Source organism: Melospiza melodia, chromosome 19, assembly GCF_035770615.1.
Source record: "Melospiza melodia melodia isolate bMelMel2 chromosome 19, bMelMel2.pri, whole genome shotgun sequence".
NCBI lineage: Eukaryota > Metazoa > Chordata > Aves > Passeriformes > Passerellidae > Melospiza > Melospiza melodia.
In genome coordinates this window covers 14,799,486-14,823,641 of record NC_086212.1, presented here as the reverse complement: position 1 = coordinate 14,823,641, position 24,156 = coordinate 14,799,486, and the positions used below count along the sequence as shown (strand labels likewise).

The 24,156-nt window shown below is 53.4% G+C and overlaps 1 protein-coding gene across 3 annotated transcripts in view; it reads right to left on the bottom strand.

Moving 5' to 3' along the window:
* Nucleotides 1-15,388, bottom strand: part of NFATC2 (nuclear factor of activated T cells 2) — an 82,986-nt gene extending 67,598 nt beyond the window's left edge. For 2 of the 3 annotated variants that reach the window (XM_063172630.1, XM_063172629.1), the window contains exons 1-2: nt 8,694-8,853; nt 200-1,226 (exon numbers count right to left, since the gene is read on the bottom strand). In XM_063172630.1, the coding sequence (XP_063028700.1) occupies nt 200-1,226; nt 8,694-8,853 (1,187 nt within the window). Of the gene's footprint in view, nt 1-199; nt 1,227-8,693; nt 8,854-15,101 lie in introns of those variants that run through there. The other variant, XM_063172631.1, reaches the window with a different exon arrangement.
* Between the last annotated feature and the right edge of the window lie 8,768 nt (nt 15,389-24,156).

The window sequence follows — 24,156 nt, the reverse complement described above, 5'->3', positions numbered from 1 at the left end:
GATGTTTCTTCAGAGCCCTTTTTCCTCTCAGAATCCTAATGGACCAGGCTCCTATTAACCAGTGCTGTCCCTGGGCACTCAGCTCTGGCCTGCAGCAGGATCTGCCCAAGAAAACCCTCCCTAGGGATCATCAGCCATGACAGAGGACACCAAACCATGAAAAAACATGGAAAAGACACCCACAGGAAGCATTACATACCTGCAGATTGGTATGGCAGGCACCAGCTGCTTCGTCCAGGATGGAGGAACCAAGAGAATGGATTCTGGGGCCGAGTTTCTCCTGTCCTCCTGCTCACAAGGCCCGTGGAAGTCGACAGTCTGAAAGACGTGACACGGAATGCTGTTTTTGTGGGAAGCCACGGGCGAAGGATCGGGGCTGGTTTTCCAGATCTTGGTGGGGACGCCGCAGGAGGGATCCGTGGGAAGGCTGCTCATAGCATCCATGGCAAGGGCAGCGCTGGCCAGCTGCGTGTAAGTGGCTGCAGAGGTGTCCTCCCTCGGGGGCAGGCGGGGAGAGGGCTGCGGAGAGGGGCTCCGGGACTGCCGGGGCGAGGAGCAGGGCAGCTGCGCGCCGTAGAGCCCCGTGCAAGAGAACCTCCGCTTTGCACCTGGCGACGAGGACCTTGAGTTGGGACAGGGAGATGGTGAGTGGCGTCCCAAGCAGGCTTCCTCCGTGGTGCTTGTTCGTGGTGACATTATTGGAGAGGTTCTAGGAGAATAATGAGTATGGATGTTTTGAAACTGCGGACAAAGGTCATCACTAGGACCATTATTTGGTGAAACACATGGAGACGTGCAAGGAGATACATTTGTCTCTGAAATGAAACTTGCAGAGGAGCCGCTACTAGCTGGGCTCAGACACAGTGGTTCTCTGTAGCCCTCAAAGCCAGGGACAGGCAGGGTAACCCTGGGGCTAGTGGTGGCTGAGTTTGGCTGATGTTCTGCCAACAGAACATCTGTGTCTCTGCTGCGGAAGGGCCCCCCCGAATGGATCAGTTCATGATATGGAGTTATTTCAATCCTAGGGCTCGGAGCAGCGGCCCCTGCAGCGCTGGCAGGGTTTGTAGGTGTTGGCCCTATGCTATCTGGCTGTCCATATCTGCCCATGGGATCTGCAGCAAGGCTAGGAAAAGGCAGGGGGCATGGCTTGAGGCCACAGTCCAAGACATCATGAGCGTATGTAACTCCAGAGGGTGGGCTGTTGGTTTTATGTGGAGTCGGTTCTTCTGGAAAAAGAAGGGTCTCTTTCAGACTGTAAATATTGTTACAGAAGCTGAGCAATCATGGATTAAAAAATGCATACTTATAAACTGGTTGTGATCTGATATTAGCTTATTATTTCATTCTTTTTCACTGCAGTTAATGCCTGTGAGAAGTACTGGATTAAGAGCCAGGGAAGCTCAAGTGCTCAGGGCAGGTGCAGCATGGACAGAAGCACTGCAAACACCTCCAGCCTGAGCCTCACCTGAGGGATCCCCTGGGCAGGTGAGCAGCGTGTCAGCCCCTCTGTCCACAGCCTCCTGCCAAGGACACCCCGGGTGCTGTGACTTTGGTCACATTTTGCCAACCAGGAGCTGGACTGAAACCAGCACATCACAAAATCATTTCCAAACAGGTCTACATAAAAACAAATGTTGAGGAACAGCTTTTGGAGAAGGGAGAAACACCTTCCTTACACAGCCAAACCCAGCCAGGAAAGGCTTCACGAACCCAAGCTGAGCTCAAACTCCTACATTGAAAAGTCAGTTCTGTGTGATGATTTGTTTGGCTCTGCATCATGACAGCAAGTTTGGTGACAGGTTTCATGTGAGTCAGAAAACACATTCACAAATATTTGTTAGAGAAGAGACAGGGAGGAAGAATCCAGCCCTGTGGTTAAGGGCAATCCCATTCCAATTTCAGCCCAGGGAACATTTTCAGACAGGGGTTATAAAATACACAATACCAAGTAAGTGTTCAGTAGAGCTCCCTCTCTGCTGGTACCCAAACCCCTCAATTTTCAGAGATTCCCATTTTGCAAACTCTGCCCAGGTTGCAGAGCACAGGGATGCTTCCAGGGAACACAGAATTCCCACCAGCACTGCAGAGCCCAGCTCCAGCCTGGTCCCAGCACCTGAGGATGTGCAATGGCATCCCAGAGAGCAGAGCCATGGCAGGCATTCCCATGGACATCAGCCCCTGGAGCTGAAGAATATTTGTCATGACACAAAAACATGCAGAACATTACCAGGATTTGTATATGTTTTTTTTTTAAAGATTTCAGTGTTTCCAGCAGGAAATACCAGAAACAGCTCCACAATTTGGGATTAATTCACCCTATCTGCTCACTCTGGGCACAGATCAGTGCATGTCACAGGCAGAGGGTTTCATTTAAATATTTAAATTACTGCTCCAGCATTTTGTCTAACTCCTACATGACATTAGACAGCAATTCCCATGAGAAAATACCACACAGAAAGCCAGGCAGGAGCTGACTGTGCTTTCTGCAAAAGCAGCAGAAGTTCCCAGTGAAATTTCTACATGCAGAGAGATTTTGACTTATTTTCAGCGGGCTTCTGTTCATTTTTAGGAACTGCTGAGCCTTTGTGTTCAGTGGGAAAACCCCAAGAGGAGCAAACAAACCAACACACAGAATGGCTGGGACAGGAGGGGAGCTGCACACGACAGCCCAGCTTGCACATTTCTTAAGGTTCCCTCTGGCTTTTAATCCCAGCACACAGCTGGTTTGGGGATAGGAAAACAGCAACGAGTCACTGAATTGCGAGCCAAACGTATTTTTAGCGCCGTTGATTTCAGAGCTTTGGCACTCAGGAGCAGTGTGTCATCCCCATCACTCAGGTCTGACACATCGAGCCTCGCGATCGCTGCTGAGATTCCCTTTGAACAGAACTCGTCATGTCTGCACGCTGAGCAGAGAAACACACCCCCACAGCCTCAAAGCATGCTCTGGGGACAACCAGCCCCTTTCCAGCTGATGCCAGGGGGCCAAACCAGCCCCGGGCAGGGCCAGGCTCGATGCAGGGTTTGTGCACCAGCAGGAGCAGAAACCTCTCCAGGCTGAGCAGCTTCACCTCAAGGAACAGGTGAGCCTGTCAGCTCCCTGTGCAGCACACCCACAGCTAAAGCTGCTCCCCACACCTTAAACTGAATTAGCTGTGCCAGGTACAACAGGTACAGAACCAAAACTCAACACAGCCAGCGGCAAAGTCAGCTGGGGGAGGCTCATGCTGGGTATGGGAAACGCAAATGTATCGTATGTGCACGTGTAATTTTAAAAGTTTGCTGAATAAAGAACACACCCCGTACTCACAGTGACAGCCCATCAAAACCCGGGCTTCAGACAGCCCACGTTTTCCCGGCTTCCCCCTGAAACAGCGCGTTTCAAAGAGCACTTTCAGCCTGGCACTGCCCCACGTTGCAGGTGCGAATAACAACGCTCACACACACACACACACGGAGCAAGCCGCAGCCTGCCCTGGCAGCGGGACACAGCCCAGCAAGCAGCCCCAGCTCCAGCAGCAGCGATGTTTATTGACTCTGCCCGCACGGCAAGCTGTCAGCGCTGCCCGTGGGCACGGCGGGGCACACACCCTGCCCTGCCCGGGCCGTGCCGTGCCGTGCCGGGAGAGGCCGGGCCTGACTCACGGGCTGGGCTGGGGCTGCACAATGCCGGCACTGTGCCGCTGCTCTGCCCACGGCTCTGTCCCCGCGGCAACGCCGGGGATGCTGCAGCGGCTCTGACCTCACCGCGCAGGGATGCGGGCACCGCGCTGAAACAGCGACGGCTGCTCCCACAAATAAACGCCCTGCCATGGAAATCAGCAGGAATGCTGCCTGTTGCTTCAGCAGCGGGGGACTGGCTGTTCCGCTCCGGCCAGCTCGGCTGAGGTCAGGAATCTGCTCGAGGAAAGGGCAGGGCAGAGCCAGCAGCCCCGGGAGAGGAGCATCACCAGCAGCTGCTTCTGCGAGCAGCGTCCGGCCCTGCCTTTGTGAGGGCACAGGATGCTGGCCAGCAGCTCGGCTGCTTTCTCCCTGCCTTTGCAGCTGCCATGGGGACACAGAGCCCAGGACACAGCAGTGGCTCCAGGCACATGGCCCCAGCACCACTCAAGCTTCTCCCTGAGCTGCCAAGGTGAGCTTGGATAGGAGCTCAGGGCAGCAAACCTCACAGTGCTGGCCCTCTGCCACACTGGGATGGCAGGAACAGCCCTGCCACCCTCCAGCTGGGCTCCCGGGGAGGGAGAGCCCTCACAGAGAACAGGTACGGCATGGATCAGCCCAGCAAAGGTGTTTTCCAAGGAATGAAGCAACTCAGAGATAAGCTTTGCTCCCAAGGCTGTGCCAGCATCCAGAGTTCATCCATTTCTGCATATAGCACCCCAGAACACAGACTGCAATACTCCAGCAAAGCACTGTTCTCTCCACTGCTGTTCTGATGGGTGTTTCACAGACAGCCCTCAGCACAGGCAGCTCCAGCACTTCCCCCCTCCCTGCACTCAAGCATTTGCCAGCCCGAGGTTTCACTGCTGATTCACCTTCTGATTCAGTACCAAAGGATCCTTCTGCTGTCACAGGGGGGTAAAGGAAAGCGAGTCTCACACCCAGGCAGCACTGGCACCTCCTCGTGCTCTCAGTCAGCTCTGCTGTCAGCAAACATCCTTCCCTGTGTCACTCACTCCTCTTCCTAGAGCAGTGCGATGCCCAAGCCCTCTGCGATCCCACCCAAGCTGCCCACAAGCTGCCAGCTCTCACTGCCCCTTTTTCCCACAGATCTTACACCCATGACTGTATCTCTCACCACAGCAGGGCCCTGGATGCTCCTGTACTGCAAATAACCACCAAAGAGCTCCCCTGGCCAGGCCCAGAAAGGGTGCAGACACAGCCCCAGCAGCCCTGGGGAAGCCAGGCAGCCTCCCCAGGGGAAGAGCCTCAGGAGTGCCCTCAGGAACCCAGGGAGAGCTGAACCACAGGCGAAAGAGATCAAGGGATTTCAGCTCCAAAGGACCTGACCCTTGATTTACCAAACTGCCTTTCGCACATCTCTAAATGGTGGAAAGGAAAGGCTCCCGAGGCTGCCCAAGGCCAGGGCCACAGCAGGGTGAGCACACATGCCTTGGGGACGGCCACCCTGCGCTGGTCTGAAACAAGGCAGCGCCTTCAAAGCCACCGCTCAGCCAAATGTGACAATTAGCATGAAATGAGGGAATAAAGGCCCACCCAGCAGCTGCATTCCACGCCGGGTTTATCCAAACCATGCTCTAGGAAAAGCTAAAGATAGCCCTGTGCAGGCCAGGGGCACGAGCTGGGCTCTGACCTCACATCCGCTGGCTGCAGCTCCCAGATTGAACTGGAGTCCCTTATTTGCATAAGGAAAAGAGTCCACTTGCTTTTTTTAATTAACTTGCTTATTGTCATTTGAATGGCCAGCCCAGAGCTTCTTTGCATTTTTCAAAAGCTGAGCTGTCTGTTATTTACACTAACTGCTTGGAAGCTCCAAGTGAGAGCTGGTTTCCTGAGTGAAATCTGGAATTCTCTGGTAGATGTGCATATTTGTTTCCTTATGGCAGCGCTGAACACTGCCTCCTGTGTTCCTGAGCCAGCCCCAGGACCCAACTGCATGCACTTTCAATTTTTTTTTCCTTTTAATAGCTTTGCATCTGGGAGAAGAAAAAAAGGAACGAGGCAAATTATTCAGGGCTTGACACCTACAAGATGTGGCAATGTCCCTGGGAGTCTGTCTACATACAAACAAGCATTTGGAGGAATATTAATATTTATGGATATCCCTGCTTCCCCTCCCTACACTACACACACAGGCCTTGTAGATCCATATCACCAGATGCAGACTCAGAGTCTAATCAGCTATAGCAAGGGCCTGAGCCTCCAGAAAACACTCCTTCCCATCTGCATGCTTACCTGCTGTCAGGGCAGGGTTTCATCTGGAATCTTATTTAAACACAGGCTTTGTTTGGATTTGCAGAAAACCCCTCAGAGCATCAGCTCCCAGAAGGGCTGAGCTCAAGCATTAAAAATGAAGTGGCAGCTTTCCCTCTCAGCAGATCATCCCACAGCAAACCCGAGGGAGCTGCTGGAGCACAGCACTGTCTGCAGCTCAGCATTTTGTCCCTCAGCAGCCAGCAACAGGTGTGAGGGAAGAGCACACCCAGCAGCCATCAGAACTCGCTCCTCTGGGAGCCCTGTTTGCAGGAGCTCATTTGGAAATGCTCATTAACTCACCTGGCATGTCTGAAACGAGCTGAAATTTGGGCTATCACTGATACCACTACCAACACCTGCACAGGAACTCTGCAGGGAATGCATCCCACACTTTTGTGCTCAAAGGACACAGAAAGCATCCTCAATGGCCAAATGAAATCACAGCTTCCCCTTGAAAGCAGTGCATGCCTTGCCCACACTCCCAGATCCTGTTCACCTGGACAGGCCCCTGAGTTCAGCAGATGTTTCTTGTTTGCAAATCCTGAGAATATTGCTAATTAAAGTCTGGCAAGTAAAGGTAAAAAGCACTCTCAACAGCACTGCTGCTTTTGGAAATGGCTGGCTTCAAGAGGAACATCTAATATTAACAATATTGACTGCAGGGTTTTTGTTGACCCTTCATTTCCCTGTTGCTTTTATATCAGTCCACGGCACACACAAGCACTACTGAATGCCAGACACTTTCAGGAAGGATATTCTGGCATCCCCATGACAACAAGTTGTGATATAGGTCCTACTTTTAAAACACAGCTTTGGATGGATACTGCCAAATTCCAACCTTTCAAAAAATTGTTTATCAGGAATAAATGTTCACCCCAATCCATTCCTAGAGCCACAAATTTACATTTTCCTGCATTTTTTAAATTTCAAAAATCCCTTTTGGCATGCTTATAGATGTGTTATTTCAGGATGTGTCATGAGCAGTGTGTGGAGCAGCCCAGGCTGGGAGGCAGGAACCAAATGCAGGAAGCAGACTGAAGAGCTGGGACCCACTCCTTTGGTTTTGGTTCCACTTTGAATCCTGCTCTGCACAGGACTGTTTGCCCAAGTGCAGTTCAGATGAGGCCAGGACTGCACATGAACAATGAGCATCAGTTACCAGCAGCATGTGGACAAAGCCCTTGCTCAGAAATTGACCATTTTCTGCTCTCGTGTAAACACGCTTTAATCTTTTGTACATTAAAGCTTGCGGATGTATCCTGGATTGCTTACAGACTGGAGCTGCTGCCTTTTCAAAGCCAGGGAGAATGTTCTCCAGATTACAATGCTCATATATATGGTTGGGATCTTTTTTTTTGTTTTAATGCTAATGATTTCCATCTTTGGAACAAAATTACTACTAATTATGGTTTCCAGTCATTCAAAAGTGAAGAAAGCAGGCTCAAGAAGGAAGTTACTTCTACAACAAGCACACACTGCTCTGCATTTATGTGGTTTGAAGATTAAACTTTCTACCCCCACCTACGTATGATTATATTCTGTAGAACTTCCCACTAAAGGCTTCACAGCAGCACTGTGTACTGTAAAGATGTGAACACACCAGCATCTGAAGCTTTCACTGACATTCAGTGTATTTTCATTAAAACCATTAACCCTTCCCCATCGTGGATTTATTGTAGCTTATTTTGATCTACATGAAACCTTGAAAGAAAATTCAGCTTTGTCCACCTGATGGCATGGACCATCCCTAGTAAGTTTCGATGCTGGTGCACATTTGTACACTTAAACAAGGACAGAGAGAATAAAACTCAGCAACAAGTCTCCATTTCACTGATGACACCACGACTCAGGCCTCAAAGGTCTCCTCCTTCAGAGGAACACAACATCTCTGAGATGCCCCGGGGAAACACCACCTCTCCACTGAGCAGAACCCAAACCAATGTATCTTAGAGACAACATCCCAACAAATCATTCCTCTGGGTCCTCCCGGCTTTGTCTTGTTTACACAAATCTATACTTTATGGGAAGTATCCCTGTTTAGTACCATCAACAGACCGAACTAAAATTTAGAAAGTCAGGGAACACTTGCCGCTGCTCTTTTAAGTATCACAGCATAAGCCCAGAAAAGCAGAACAGCCTGCAAAGCTTTCCTTTTTTTTTTTTTTTTCTCAATTTTAAGCTGGTGCTGTTTGCCCCCAAGCTGGAGCCATGGCTGCGGGCGGGTCAAGGCGGGCAGCGGCTCCGAGGGCAGCACAGAGCTGACAGCAGCTCCGAGGGCAGCACAGAGCTGACAGCGGCTCCGAGGGCAGCACAGAGCTGACAGCGGCTCCGAGGGCAGCACAGAGCTGACAGCAGCTCCGAGGGCAGCACAGGGCTGACAGCAGCTCCGAGGGCAGCACAGAGCTGACAGCAGCTCCGAGGGCTGCACGCCCCAGCGCTCCGGCTGCCCGGGAGCTGCTTGGGCACGGTGCGGGGACAGCGAGAGCCCGGCCGGGCTGTGCCGAGCGCCTCCGCTGCCCTGCCGGCTGCACGGCATGGGGACAGCGGCGATGTGCCCGGCCGGCCCGACACTGCAGCCCGGCTCACACCGAGCCGCTGGGCTCCAGCCCGGCTCACACCGAGCCGCTCGGTGCAGCGGCCCCGGGCAGGCACCTGCCGGCCCAGCAGCACCGACGGCCGCGGCCCAGCCCCGCCTGCCGGGCCGGCCCCGAGGAGCTGCCGGGGGCTCCGCCGCGCCCGGGCGGCCCCTCACCAACCTTCGATCGGCTTGTAGTCGTAGTCGTAGTCGAAGAGGATGGAGAAGTCGAGCTCCTCCTGCGGGCTGTCCGGCCGGGCCGGGCCGGGGCCGAGCCCCGGGCCCCCCTCCTGCGGGCCGGGGTCGGGGCCGGGCCCGGGCCCGGGGCCCGCGGCGCTCATGGCGGCCCGGGAGCGGGGCTGCCCCGAGAGCCGCGACCCGGCGGAGCCTCCGGCAGCGAGAGCCGGGCGGTCACAGCGGGAAACGGAGAGAACAACGCGAGGAAACGCCAAGAAATAAATGCCCTGGCTGGGGAGGCTGCGGCGGGCGCGCTGCCCCGACGGCGGGTGCGGGCGGCGAGCCCCGGGCGGCACGGCTCGGCCCGGCACAGCACGGCACGGCACGGCACGGCACGGGCGGCAGCGGGGCAGCTTCCTGCTCCTCGCAGCCACCTGCGCCGGGGCCGCCCCCGGGGAGGAGCCGGCACCGGCCCGGCAGCACCGCACGGGCCCCGCGCCCGCGGCAGCAGCACCGGGATGACGGGGCTGGCCCGGCTCGGGGGCTCCACAAACTCCCTTGGCTGAGCATCTCCGCCCTGGTGCCCCTCGTTCGCTGTGCCCGGCTGTCTGCCCCAGCCCCTCTCCGGAGGGCCGCAGTGTCCCTGCCTGTGCGGGCTTCGCGCACGCCGCGCCATGTGCTCCCTGTGAGCGCAGGACAGCCTCTCCCAGCCGGGGCACCTTTACAGGCACCGACCACCGTGCACAAGGGCTCTGTTCTCCTCCTGCCTCGCTCACAAACAGCGTTTCAGAGGATGGGCGCTCGCCGCGGTCCCTGCTGACCACAGCCGGGTGCTGCCAGCTGCCCCACGTCCCCAGGCGCCTCCACCACATTGACTGCATTCATCCCGTGTGCCCCGGCCCTGCACAGGGCGCTGGCCACTGCCCCCGACAGCCTCCTGCCCCTGGGACAGCCCTACCAGCAGCAGTGACTTCACTCGTGGGTGACAGGGGACCCTGGTTTGTGTGCTCAGCCAGCTGCGGTTCCCTCGCTTACCTGTCTGTGTGCTGCCCTTTATGAGTGTGCAGATGGCTGTCATCAGGTCTGTGAGTTTGAAAAATGCTCCCAGTCTGTAGACAGGGCAGGGAGGCAAAGGCAGAAGGACCAAGATAATTTTAAAAGTATTTTGGTGTTTACTTCAGCTTGTTTTTATTTGCTAAGCCTGTCAGCACAGAGGCATTAACTGCAAGACAAATCTTTAAGTTACGTTACTTGTGCAAGGTCACGGAAAGTCTGTTTTAAAGCACACATGAACCAGAATCTCTGCAGTGGGGTTTATAACCTACTGCCTTTCTCATTAATGTGTCCAGCCAAGTAATGACAAATCATTCTCATCACACCCTTTTGCTCCATCCTGTGCTCATCCAGAGGACAAGAACTCAGACTTTCCCTGCAGTTTGCAGTCAGGTTCTTCACTGAGTTCTGGAGAAGCCCAGGACTGGCAGGTCCCCCTGCAGCTCCTGGGGCACCTCTGGATGAGCAGAACCACCACACAGGGCTGGGCTGAGCAGCCAAACCTGCTGGGAGGCTGCACCAGGCTGGGTGGGCAGCACTCACACCAGTCAGGCCTTGGGGCATTAATTTGTTACTGGAAGGTGCCAGGGGATAGGGAGAAGTGCCTGTCAGAAAGGGCAGGTGAGCCTGCAGACAGAATGTTCACTGAGGTATTCACTGGCAGCCCTTTGGGGAACCTGTGCTGCTCTCTCTGACAGCCTGGCTTGTTCTGAATTGTTTAAACATCTATTAAACTGGATTGTTTGTATCTGTTATCCAGTGATCCTAACCCTGTGCTGAGCACTGGCCTTTTATAATCGCCTCTTCTATTTAAAATTCATTAGAAAAACAAAATCTACTTGCTGATCTTGGCTTAGCACTAAAGAGAGCTGTCATCCTCACAGCTGACACCACACGGAGCACGACTGGAGAGCATCAATTGGATTAGCCTCAGAAAGAAATGGCACAAAAACTTTGGGCTTTTCAAGTGAGATACAGGTGATTGGCAGGAGGGCATGGGGAGATGACCCTGACTTCTGCTAAAGCTCTGTCCCATCCTTTACTTCCCATGTGAAGCTTCAAATTTTTCCTCAGCTACTCCTGTGATTAGTAATGCCCCACAAATGGAAATTGTACCTTTTGCTTTCCAAGAGCAGCGTGTCAGTGCTGACACACAGAACCATCAGTCCTGCCTCTGCCCAGGAGCGAGGGCGACAGGACAGCAGTGAGAAAAGTGCTAGAGAAACGCAGGAATTAGCTCAGCTTATAGGATTCGGGGAGTTTTGCCCAGCAGCCAGCCTGACAGATGTCAAGGGAGCAGGAGGCACCAGGCTGTAATGCAGAGTGTCCCTGCTGCTCCTCCCTGCAGGGCACACCAGGACACCCTCCATATGGTCACTGCTCAGAGCCTGCAGGAACAGAGCTCCCACGTGCTCTGAGAGCACTGAGATGTGGGTTGGAGTGCTCTGTGGGCTGGCTTTGCACCTACCTGTGTGTTATTTCCAGCAGAAATGTTACAAACGCACAAAACACAGATCTGGCCTAAATATTAGAGGGGCATGAAGGCGTTGGTAGCGGCAGAATCCAGCTCAAGCGACAGCTGCAGTTTTTGGAGCTTTCCAAAGGCTGAGTGGAGTTTGAGCCCACAGTGAAAATAAAACATTATAAATTAAGTTTTAGCTGTTAATAACTACATAACTGACAAATACTGCCCACAGTCTGTCATTAATAATTAGTGGTGAAGGAAAGGCAGGGAAGCTCCCAGACTTAAATAGTGTGGGCTCTTCAGCACGGCATATACACTCAGAAACATCAAAGACAAAACCCCAACAATGTGACAAATGCTTCCCAAAGCTTGATTTTCACTAGGGCTGGAGTGAAAGGCTGCAGTACAGTGCCCAAAACACAGAAATACTGCTTGGTGTTCCTAAATCTCAATCTTTTTCACATCAGAGCCTTCCTTTCCCCAAGGATCCTCCATGCATTTCTCCTGTGTCCGGGGTAATGGAGCTCTGCTCAGGCTCTCAGCACCCACCCTGGGATCCAGGAGTCAGCCCTGGCTCTGGGGTTTTTCTATAAAGCTGTTTTCACGAGCCAAAAAGGTGTTTGAAGGACTGAAGCAAAGCCTGTCCTTGGCAGCATTAACAGAAATTGCAGCCACGTATGCTTGCAGCAGGCTGCACACAGAGCAGGGCTGGAAATCACTGTGCTGCCATTTCAGGGAACTGCAGCACGGGAGCAGCCCTTTTCCACATACTTGGATCCGTGCTGCCCCTTGGCAGGGCTGCACTTCAATAAAACTTCAGAAGAATGTGAATTCTGGGCTACCTAGGTGCTGGGGGACGGGGAATCCAAAAACAGAGCTACAGAGAGCACTTCTAGTGTAATACTGACTGGGAGTTAGAGAGTGCTCCACGTAATTCTCAGCGTTTAAATGCACTGCCCATGTAACTTCTCATTTTCTATTTTCAGTCTCTACTTGTACTGCCCCGTGTTCCCTGCACCAATAACTTCACTAATGCAAGGGAGCAGAGCATGCTCTGAGGTGAAGAAATTCTGTTTGATCTCAGAAATGTCTGTGCTAATTATTATTTGTCCCACATGATACATAATTTACTCTGGACCTCTAATACTGCAATACCGTCACATTAAACTTTTTAAGAGAAAAAGAGGTAGAGAAAGTGGATTAAGAAAGCTGCATGTCTATTTAGCTGCTAAACCCCAAAGAAAATATGAGTCAATGCTGTCTTAAAAATCTAAGTGTTCTAATGGTGTATGTGGCAGGCATTAGAAATTTAACAGGCAACTAAAACTTGCACATGGACTTAATCCAAGCTCTTTAAAATGAGCTCAGCCTGTGAGTGACTGGTTGCTTGGTCTGGAGAGTGGGGAGTGTTATTAGAGAAAAAAAAAAAGGAGGGAGAGAGAAGAGAGAAATATCTGGTAGTTCCTTTGAGAGGCATGGGCACACACGCTACTTTTCAATTTTGGGGTCAGCTTGAGTCAGAGATATTACCCCCCAATTTCAAGCTTAAAGTGGTTTGGCAAGAAAGGACAATGGAAAAATTGCTCATATCTCCACGTTCCCATTAAGTTCTGAAGTCTGCTGGGCAAACCAAAGGAATGCACATATCATAGTTTTTATAAAAAATAGATTAGACCAGTAGTGGAAAAGAAGTTCTAGGATATTATTATCCTTGGCTATTTTTTAAAAAATGAGTGATGAAATTTCACTTAGAATATCTGCTGGAATATTATAAAAGAGTGCTCCAGTTCTGACAGGGTCCCATCTGTGAATGTGATTCCTGCCCTGCACGAAGGACTCTGCAATCATTTGCTGGCTGTGGCTGCTGTCCCACAGGACAGGCTGGTGGAGAGAAAGGTCAAGTGGCAGCCCTGGGAGCCCAGGGTGGCACAGGGACCCAGGGGCACCTAGGCAAGGTCTCTGCCCTGGCTGAAGCCCAGCTCGGGGAGCAAAGCCACCAAAGCAGCTTTTTGCTGGCAGGGTGTTTGTGCAGAGCCCTCATTCCTCATCCCGAGCCTGCTCCAATCATAAAAGGGGATGAGGGCTTAAAATTATTAACACATCATCATTTACACACCCTGCATTAGTAAGACTCCAACACTTTGTTGTGGGTGCAGGAATCCTCCCAGAGGCAGAGACTGATCCCAAAAATGCCATGTATTATTAACCCCTTGCAGTTTCATGCTGCTTTTTCCTGGGGGAAATGCTGGGAGCAGCCTTGTGACACAGAGGACAGTCAGGGGCAGGGATTGCTCCAATCACTCCTGCACCACTGACAGGGGCAAGCATAAGGCAAAAATACATTCTGGGCCCAGGAGCACGTTCTTTCTGGAGCATCTCAAGGCTCTGTGCAACTGATTGCACTGCTCCACTGGCTACTGTGGTCTCAAATATTCCATCTGGAAACAAAAAATACAATTAATGCTTTTCCTTCTGGGTGTGACTGCAGGGCCCTGGGGAGAGCAGAGCCGCCCAGCACTGTGGTGGTTGTGGTGCTGCCCTGAGCTCTGATGCTGCTGTCCTGCAGCAGGTGAGGTCCCTGGCAGGAGCACGGATTCTCCTGTTCCCTTTGTTGCTCTGCAGAAAATAACTTCCATGGCTGTTGTGAGAGTGACTAAGAGCAGCTGGAGCGCTCAGGAGAGAGGGAGTTTTGTCTGGAGAAAGCCGAGGAGACACGAGGCAGGGCGATGGCCTGATCCTGAGGCGGTATAAAGCCACTCGAGAGCCTTTCCATTGGCTTGTCCGAGAATCGGAGCTCTCGGACGATCCCCTTTGGGTGTAGGTGTTAACGAGTGTGTTTTGGCAGGTGCCCGGGGAGCTCGCTCCGGCAGGGGAAAACAAACAGCGGCTCCCCAGGGCCCTCAAGGCGGCCGTGCCGCGCTGCCCCGTGCCCCGGAGCCGCTCAGCCTCCGCGCCTCTGACTCAGCTCCGAGCGGCGCTGCCAGCGGGCGGGGGAACGGGGAATGCGGGACGGAGCGGCCCGATGGAAGAGCCTTCCCCGGTGCCCCTCCTGCTCCTCGTGCCCCTGTTCCACGCCGGCAGCGCTGTCACAGCCGAGCCCGCCCGGCTCCGAGCGCCCGGGGAGCGCCGGGCTCGCTGCTGCTCGGCTGCGCTGCGGGACGGGGCTGCGGGCGGCCAGGGCTGCCCCGCACCGAGCATCCTCCGCCGCACCCGGCCCTGCCCTGCCCTGCCCTGCCCCGGGCCGCAGCGGAGGATGCCCGAGGGAGCCGCAGCATCCCCGAGGCTGCCCCGTCCCGGGCTGGGGAACAGCCGCGCTGCGGAGCGCCCGGTGCCTCGGGCCGGGGCTGACAGCGGGGCAGGCTCCTCCTCTCGCCGCGCTCAGCTCTCAGCTCTCAACTCTTAACTCTTGCCTCCTCCGCAACCCCGCACGCCGCCCCCAGCCCCGACCCCCTTGCGCCGCCCGGCCCGGCCGCGCCCCCGCCCGCGGCACCGGCCCCGCCGGGCCCCCGCGCACCCCGGGCGGGCCGAGCCCAGCCCAGCCCAGCCCAGCCCCGGCCGTGCTGCCGCTGCCCCCGCCGGGCCCGGCAGCGCCCCCGGCCCCAGCCCCCGGGCCGCAGGGGTTAAGCGGCCGCGTTAGTCAGCGAGACTCCGGGGTGATGGCTTGGATGAGGAGAGTCCCTCTGGCTGCAGTTTAAAGGACGCTGCTCCAGACGGATTTGTATCGCCGTGGCGGATCTCTTCAAAGCAAAGCAAACCTAAAGGCAGCCCGGTCCCTTCCCCGAGGGCCCTCCTGGCCGCGAACCCCTCCTGCCCACCCGGCTGCCAGCGGGCCGGAGCCGCGGCAGGACAGAGCGACACACGCACAGCGCCCGGACGCACAGCGCAACACCCTACCTTGATCCATAGACCTCATGATGTGGTGGTAGTGTACCAGCCTGCAGGCAGTTTCTCGCTGCATCAGGAATTTCAAAAAAAAAAAAAAAATCTATAGCAGAAAAAAAAATTAAAAAAAAAAAAAGGGAAAAAAATCGCCTTTAAACCATCTTCAAGCAGTGCCGCCCGGACAGAGGGAACCCCTCTTGCTCGCCTCCTCAGTAAGTGTTTGGAGGTGCAAAGAGGGATCCGAACTGGGCTGAGCGTGTTCCTGAAGTGAAGTCAGTTCTCTGCTCTGAGATGAGGGTTACTAGAGAGGGAAAGGCCACTTCCTTCCCTGCTCCGAGTGTTTATAGTCTTTGAATGCTGTAAAATAACGGGATTCCCTCACTGTTTCCTCCTGTTTATCCCAGTGCCATGGAAACCCCTGGATCGGCTCCATCTCCCAAACTGAGGGCTTTCCTGCAACTTCACACTCAGGAATCCATGACGTCTCCCAGCTCCGGGCCAAGGCAGCTCTGCGGCTTTCTCAGTCTGCAGCACAAGCACTTAATTGTTGAGCAGAAAGTTAGAGAGCGAGTAAGAAAGAAATATGGATGATGTTAAAAATCCCAGTGTGTGCTTTTTAAACAAAACTTGCAGGAACTGCAAAGCCTTTCAAAGCAGCGGGGCTTCTGTGCAGAAGTTTTCCTTCTTCCCAGCAGAGACAAGCTCAGGCTGCTGCTGCATTTACCTTTGAATAAATCATTCAGAAAAGCGAAGTCCCCAGCTTATATTTAATGTCTTTTAAATTCAGCAGCACTCTATTAATACCCATCTTGTTACTGGCACCGCTTTTGGCTTCTAATTACCACTGGCTCAATTCTTCATACAAAGACGAAAAGAAAAATTAAGAATCGGTGAATTTGTTTGGTGGCATTGCACAGACCTCTCTCTGTTCCTATTTTTAGATCAATTTAGGAGAGGAGCAACCCCATGGATTTCCACGATACACGTGGAGCTTAGCAAGAACGAAATAGCCAAGGAAGCCTCCGAAACCAAGACAACCCGTGTGTGTTTGCATGTCCGATGTATAAACAGGAAAATAAAGCAAAAGAAAACAGGAAAATAAAGCCGGGGATGTCATGAACCGCGGCGGTCTCACAATGTATGGTTTTCACCGCTGGGTGAGGAGCATCTGCCTGTCTCTCCGGCTCGGTGTCTCCGTGCGGCTGCACTTGCACGGAGCTCACTCCTGCCGGGATGCGGGGTCGCAGACAGAAAGGATTCCCCGGGAGGGGCAGCTCCGCGCCCCTCGGGGAGAGCGGCCGGGGTCAGCGGAGCCCCGGTGAGTCACGGCCGAGGGCTGCCTGGCGCCCGCCCCGCATTTCCATTCTTCGCTCCCTCGCTCCCCAAACCCGCTCGAAGGAGGTATCGCAATCAAACTTTCTGCTGCTCGCGTTTGTTGTCCTGCAGGCTAGCAACTGCAGCAGCCCAGGGAAACTCAGCGCACCTCACTTTCCTATCCTTTGTCATCTTTGGACGCGTCGGGGCGGAAATCCCTTCCCCGGCCCCGTTATGCAACCGGCCCGGGGACCCCTCCGGCCACGGCTGCCCCGAGCCCCGCAGCGGGACCCCCTCGCCCCCCGGGGCCCGGAGCCCTTTCGTGCACGGCCGCAGGGCTGAGCCGCTGTCCCGTGAGGATGCTGCTGCTCAGCCCTGCCATGGCACGGCCCAAAAACTGCACCCGACCCTCAGGCTCGGACCTGGAGCCTTTTCCCTTCACAGCCCCCTCCGAGAGCAGCTTCGAAACGGGCGAGGTCCCGCAAAGCCCCGGCATCCCCCGGCACAGGTATCACACCTGAAACACCCGCACCTGGCACAGGGGGCACACCTGAGACCCCCGCACCCCCCAGCACAGGTATCACGCCTGAACACCCCGGACCCCCGGCACAGGTGGCACACCTGACACCCCCAAACTCTGGCACAGGTGGCACAGCTGAGACCCCCCGCATGCCCCACACAGGTATCACATCTGACACCCACGCACCCCTGGCACAGGTGGCACACCTGACACTCCCTCACAGGGGGCACACCTGAGCTCCCCGCCGGCTCTGAGCGCATCCACCACCGGCAGCAGCACAGTCAGAAGCGCTGCTGGACAGCAATCACGGGAATCCTGTTTGGGAACAGTTCAGGGAAACCGAGGTTTCCCAAAGCTGCTGCTTTGTGTGGAGAAAACCCCCCGATTTTCATTAAATACTATTCAGGAGAAATAAGTAATTAGCTCAGCCTGGCTGTGCCCTGGGCAGTGCCCCCAGTACCCACAGTTAGAGTTGCCCTGGGCAGCGCAGGGGGCAGTGGGGACGGGCCTTGGGGCAGTGGGGGCACAGAACAGCGCCGGGCAGGGGCAAACTGGGGGCGAGCAGGATGGGGGGGGGCACAGCCCAGGGGCACCTGGCCAGGGGGATCCCGAGCGGATTTTGGGCCACCCCGACGGAAAGCTCGGCCTGGAGCCTCCCACGCGGAGCTGCCGGCCCCGGGCACGCAGGTTGGCTGCCCTGGGCTGCGCCGTTTAAAAATACAATGTCTTTCTTTTAATAGCCCGGGTTGATCGGCTCCCGCTAGTTCACATGACAGGCTTTTCCTAAAATATCTTCTTCCACTAAGTTTTTTCCAACTTAAAACTGCTGAATCCTGCTGCCCAAATTAAACTCAGTGCAACGCGAAAAAAAAAAAAAAAAAAAAAAGAGAAATAAATAAATAAAGAAGTGAAAGAGGGCTGGCGGCTGCCTCCGGACTAGCATTCCCCAAACCAGCATATGACACAACTGTAAGATTTCCAAGGCTTTTGGAGAGTTCAGCGAGAGAATCGTGTCCTCCACTGGCTGCAGCTTCCCCGCTGAGTTAAACTTTCCTGACGGAACCTTTCTCCATCTGGCCGCGGCTCCCGCGCGTTGTGAGCGGCCGGAGGAGAGGGGGATGCGGTTCAAGTCTTATATAACTGTGCAGCCTGGATGCGGGGGCAGAGACTTTCCCTAGAAACGAGAGATTTTTATATATATATAGTTATTTTTAGCTTCCTTTTTCAAAGGAAGGCCAAATACCTCCGACTTTCCTTTGCTTTCTTATTTTGGTATCACTAAGGGATTTTATTTTTGGAGGTAGGGAGCTATTAATAGCTAATATTTTTAGCTATTTATTCCCTCTTTAGGAGAATACTTCCTCTTCCTTTTAGGGGCACATTCTGGACCGCATCCCTACCCCCCAAAAACCGAGCCAGCTCCCCCCCCATGCCCCTGGCACCCTCTGGGATGTGCCCGGCAGGTGCCTGGCTTTGGGGACAGGGCAGAGATGCATCTGCTGGCCCCGACCCCAGCAGCTCCGGCTCGGGGCGAGGATTTGGAAGCTGAACTTGTCCCCGGGAACAGCCCGGCTGGGGCTCACCCCGGGCTCACAGCCCAGGAGGCCGAGCAAGGAGCTCCGTGCCCGGCCAGGGAGAGCTGCAGGAGCCGGGGAGAGCTGCAGGAGATACGGGGAGAGCTGCAGGAGAGACCGGGGAGAGCTGCAGGAGAGACCGGGGAGAGCTGCAGGAGCCCAGGGAGAGCTGCAGGAGATACGGGGAGAGCTGCAGGAGAGACCAGGGAGAGCTGCAGGAGCCCAGGGAGAGCTGCAGGAGCCCAGGGAGAGCTGCAGGAACCCAGGGAGAGCTGCAGGAACCCGGGGAGAGCTGCAGGAGCCCGGGGAGAGCTGCAGGAGAGACCGGGGAGAGCTGCAGGAGCCGGGGAGAGCTGCAGGAGCCCAGGGGGCTTGGGGGTCCCAGCCCCAGGGGGGTCCCTGACTCATCCTGGCAGCCGCCCACAGCATCACCCTGCTGGAGGATGAACCTCCCTGCCCTGCTCCACGCAGGCATTTGGCAATACAACCCATTATTTTAAAAAATGACTATTATTATTTCTCATGCTCTTTGGGAGATAAGGCATCAAGGCTTCCTGAGGATGTGCTCTCAGGCCATTGGGGCAGCTGCCTGGATTTTATCATCAGAGACTTCATGGAGACATCTCTGTTTTCCACTTGCAAAAGGTATTTCAGTCTCACAGCAACAATAAGTATTTTTGACAAAAGCTGCTGGCCCTTCCAAAGTAAATAGTGCTCTCCCCGAGTGTCCCTCGCACCCGAGGCTCCCAGAGCAGCCTCCACACGTCTGTGTGTGCTGCAGACGGGGCTGAGCAGGATTCCCATCCTCAGCTGTGTGTTCACTGCCCTCCACACGTCTGTGTGTGCTGCAGACGGGGCTGAGCAGGATTCCCACCCTGGGCTGTGCCCTCACTGCCCTCCTGGCTCCTGCAGCCCCAGCAGTGCCAGCTCCTGCAGTCTGGCTCCTGCAGCCCCTTCCTGAGCAGCCCCGGAGCATCCTCACGGCCCGGGGCTGCTTCGGGCTCATTCCTGCCCCTGCACCTGTCTAAATCACCTGTACACCTGTCTAAATTACCTCTTCTCAATGAAGGACATTCTTCTCAACTCTCTTGGCTGAGTTACACAGTGTTGGATCTTCACTGAGCTCCACTGGCCCAGGGAATCCACCCACATGAAGCTCTTCAGGTCTGGAACCAGAGCTGCTCCAATTTCCTCCCAGTGAGAGCTGGCTTTTCATCCACCATTGGACATTCTGCTTTGGGAAGAGGTCTGCAAGCAACAGCCATGAGAGACAGGTGTCAATTCTTCTTCTTAGCCCTGGATTTTCAGGCCCAGCTACCTGGAAAATTCCCATTATTGGTTATACCAGGACTAGAACTGGCTTGTGAAGCTCCTTCCCTTTGGATGGTGCAGGAGGGAAAGGGAGAGGAGCAAACTACAAGGCCAGGCCCTGCAGGTCCAGAGGTGCTGGATGAACCCACGGCGCCCCTGAAGCTGCACCCAGATTTCTGTATTCTGTCCTGCCTGCCCTGCCCAGTGGAGCTGGACACTCTGGGGTCTGTCCCTCAGTGTCACTGCACACAGCAGCACAAGGGAGAGCTGCTCCCTTTGGTACCTTTCTCCCATGGAAGGAGAACAGTATCGTTCATTAATCAGTTTTGTTTCACATAAATTCCCGGGGAATTGTAGTTTAGAGTGATATTCTCCAATCTAAAGACAGCCAGCCACCCCCTGGCAGGCAGTGCATAAACTGATAGCATTTATTTCAGTTACATTGAGACGTAAGTTGGTTAAATAATAATAACCCCACAAATTAATGAGGTTAAACACCTGTGCATTAGGTTCAGGATGGAAACACTGATGCAGTCATTCATTATATCATATGATGGCTAAACTAAATGAAGACAATAAAGAAAGGTTATGACTGTTTTGAAAAGGTGCCTTTAGTCCTTTCATATCAGCGCCAGGGCAAGGGAATCTGATATTATATCCTGAACAGAATTTGCAATTCATTACTGGGGCTCTGGCCACACCCGGCAGCTAATCTAGAATTTCACACATTTAATGAACTTCATACGTGAAATATGTGGTCTGTAAAATCTGATTTACACTGTTGTTAAAATAGCTGACGTTTGAAAGAGAATATATTTTAAACTATGTATTTGTGCACAAAGTTTGTTGTGTTTTTTTTCTTTCCAAAAACCCCAAACCCATTCATTAATTCACCCCAACACGTATAAAACCTTCCCCACAGTGTAATTTCTGCTGCAGTATTTCTTTCAGCACCTCAGATTTACTCTCCCCGTTTCTTTAGGAGCCAACTGCATGCAGTTATGCAGAGGGGCAGAGAGCCCCAGGGTGAGCAGAGCTGACAGCTCAGCCTGTGATGGAGTGCAGGGGCTGGAATTCGTCCTTACCTGCCGCCTCCACACAGCCCTGCACTGGGCTGGGCCCAGCCAAGCGTGGCAGCTTTGGGGGATGTGAACACCTGGCTTTGCTGCAGGCCCTGCTCTCACCGAGGCTTTGTGGCACTCTGCTCTGCAGGGAGGATGAGCTGGGGCTGGGTAAACCAGCTCTGGGCTCCTGGGGGACACCCAGGCATGCTGGCATCCACCTGTCAAACACAGAGCTTCCTTTCCTTTGGAGAGCACAGTACCTGTAAGGATCAGCTCCACGCTCCAGCAATGAGCACTGGCAAGAACTCAGCTTGAGCAAAACCTGAGGGGTGTGTGAGGGGTGGGTGAGGGTGACCTGTTCCTTTCCATCAGCCCCGGGTCTTGCAGCAGACACCAACCCTGCTCTCACATTCCATCTGCTTTGGGAGCTCCTCTCCTCAGGGGTCAGTGCTGCCAACAGAGATTTCACTCAGAATTTGTCTTCTGGAGCCTCTCTAGGAAAAACCAGGTATTAAAATCTGACAGAGGCAATGCTGGTCCTTATAAATGTGCCTTTTATTCCAAACCCTAATCTCAGAATACAAAGGTGCAGTGGAGTTCTGTCTGTGTGGGCACCATCCCTTGCCTTTCCCAGAGCTTTTCTGAGCACAGCTTCTCCCCATGGCAGTGACATTGCTGCTGGAGCAGGGAAATGCCTCAGTGAGACCATTACAGGGCATTTGATTTGTTTTATTTTTAATAGGAGTCCTGCTCAATAGCAATTTGCATCACTTTTTGTCCCAGGTTGGTGGAATGTGCACCGAAGGAACCTGAGGTGAGGTTTAAAGGCAGCAGAGGCAGCACAGGGCAGGCACAGGAGTGCCACAGCTCCAGCACAGCTCTGTGGAGCAGATGTGGGGCTCAGGAGTGAATCTGCTGCCTGCCAGCAGCACAGGGCAGGACAGCCCTGTGTCCCAGGGCCACCAAGGGGTGCTCTGGGCTCACTGGGCACCTCCACTCGTGCCCTCAATTCATCCCGGGGGTAACTCTGCTCTCACCCTGCTAAACAACTCTCTGGATATGGTTAAGCTACTCAGAGGGTACATTTAAAATAAAATCTGTTTCACATAAAAGGACAAATGAGAATGACTATTACCCCCATCTTTACTGCGTTAAATTCTTTTGCACAGCTTGTTCTTGTTACTCCTCCTTTCTGAGGGAATCTGAAGAGCAGACAATATTCTGCCTTACGTGGACAATTCCAGCAAGCCAAGAGTGGAAGGCTTTAAGGAGGGAATGCAGTGATTTTAGAGCCCTTTTTGTAACCCACTCAGGTCTTGGCCACGAAGGGAGGAAGAGCAGCAGAGGGAAGGGCATTCTTCTCACAGATGTTGCAAGAGTTCATCATCTCCAGCTTTAATTACAGCAGCCAATTTCAGAGATGCACCATGTAACCCAGAGACCCCACAGCTCCCAGAGTTTTGGCCATCAAATGCCCATGGCCTAAGGAGGCCTCGGCACCAGCTTTGGAAGTGCCCCTGAGCAGGTCTGCAGCAGCGCTGGGTGCTGGCACTGCCCAGGGTTGCTGCGTGCCTTCCCTGCTGCACACAGAGCCCCACAGCTCCCATGGCACTCACCTTCACACTCAGCACAGGAGTGATGTGCATCTGCAGCTCCAGAAGGACACAGAAGAGAATCCGCTGAAATGTTTGCATTGGGGATAATCAACACTCCCAGTCAGAAGGTTTTTAGAGCCTGCAATCACATTTCTCATTTAAAACCAGACATGTGAATACTCTGTGGAAGAAGGAACTTTCCTGTAAGATTGACTCCTAAGTTTAAAGTGCTGAGAAAATCTTATCACCGAAAAGAAATATTTTTCTGCTTCCTGTGCTCTGCCCGTGGGGCCAGCCCAGACCACTGGTTCTCCTACCTGGGAAAGGTGAACAGGAGAAGTTCCCTCCCTCTAGTGCAGATGTAAGATGATTATTTACTGCCACAGCACTTATTCAATGCCACAGCAATGCAGGGGAGAAGAGGCAGTGGCTGAAGGTGAGGACACAGCAGCTCAATGAGGTTTTCCTCTCCCCAAATGGTTCATGTGCAGATCAGGCTCAGGGCCAGAGCGAGACACCCAGTTCCAGCCAGCACCTATTCTTTCTCCTCAGAAAAAGGAAAACCAGACACACCAGTGTCTAATAGAACCCCAGTTTGGAAAACAAGGCCACTGGCATTCTTTGGTAAACCCAGGCTGAAAACTTACCCCAGGATGTGTGATCTTCCAAAAATCTGCCAGCCCCTGTAGTCTTCAAACTTCTTGCATGACCACAGCCACATGAAGAATGAAATGAAACCCCATGGAAATCTTTGACATTTCTACTATTATGCAATGTTTGGGTGAAAAAAAAAATTTGCTGAAATTCTCCTTCCCTTCCAGAGTAAGTTTAGAAAAACTATTTCTAGCTTTTTTTAATTACACGTTTCACCATTAAAAAGAAACCGTCCATAAATTAAAGGAACCACTAGCCAGGGCTTATGTAACCCATTTAGAGTGGGAAATTGGTAACACTTGGGAGCAAAGTCTGTTCCTGTGATTTCTGGAGTCTAGACCATTCATTTGATGTGTGCAAACATCACAAAAATGGTTTATTTAATATTTGCATTAACTACTTTATACCAAAAAAGAGTTAGTCATTAAAAAGGGCATCTGTGTCCTATAGAATCTAAAAGAAACACTTCCATAGATGGCCAGTGATCCCAGGGATAGCTCATCACTGCTTCCAACAAACAGTCTCCCACGTCAGAGGTTTACTTTATCCAATTGCACTCTTAATTTTCTTGTTTTTAGGAGTGTTTATGGCTCTATTACATTTTTGAAGAAAATTGCTGTAGTGTGTTTGTACTCACAATTATTGATGTTTTCCCTGTGGAGAATATTCAGTGTTCAATCCTGCCTCTCCTCCTGGTCCTGCTCCTGGGGCTGCCCTCGTGCAGAGCCACTCATGGATTCAAATGTGCAAGGGATGAGAACATGCCCAGAAGAGCTGCTCCTAATGCTGCTGCACCCTGCTCTTCCCAGGTCTGTGGTCAGTGACAATTCCCTGCTCATTCCCAGCAGGGGCTGCCAGCAGCAATGACCACTCCTGTTAAACCAAAGCTGGCTCTAGAAAGAATTTACCACAGCAGCTCTGATCACCTCTTGGAGATGCATTTCCCACCCACAGGTACAACCTCCCTGCATCCTGACAATCCCCACACATCTGGGACTGCCCATGCCAGGACTAACCACGTGCATCATACAGGGG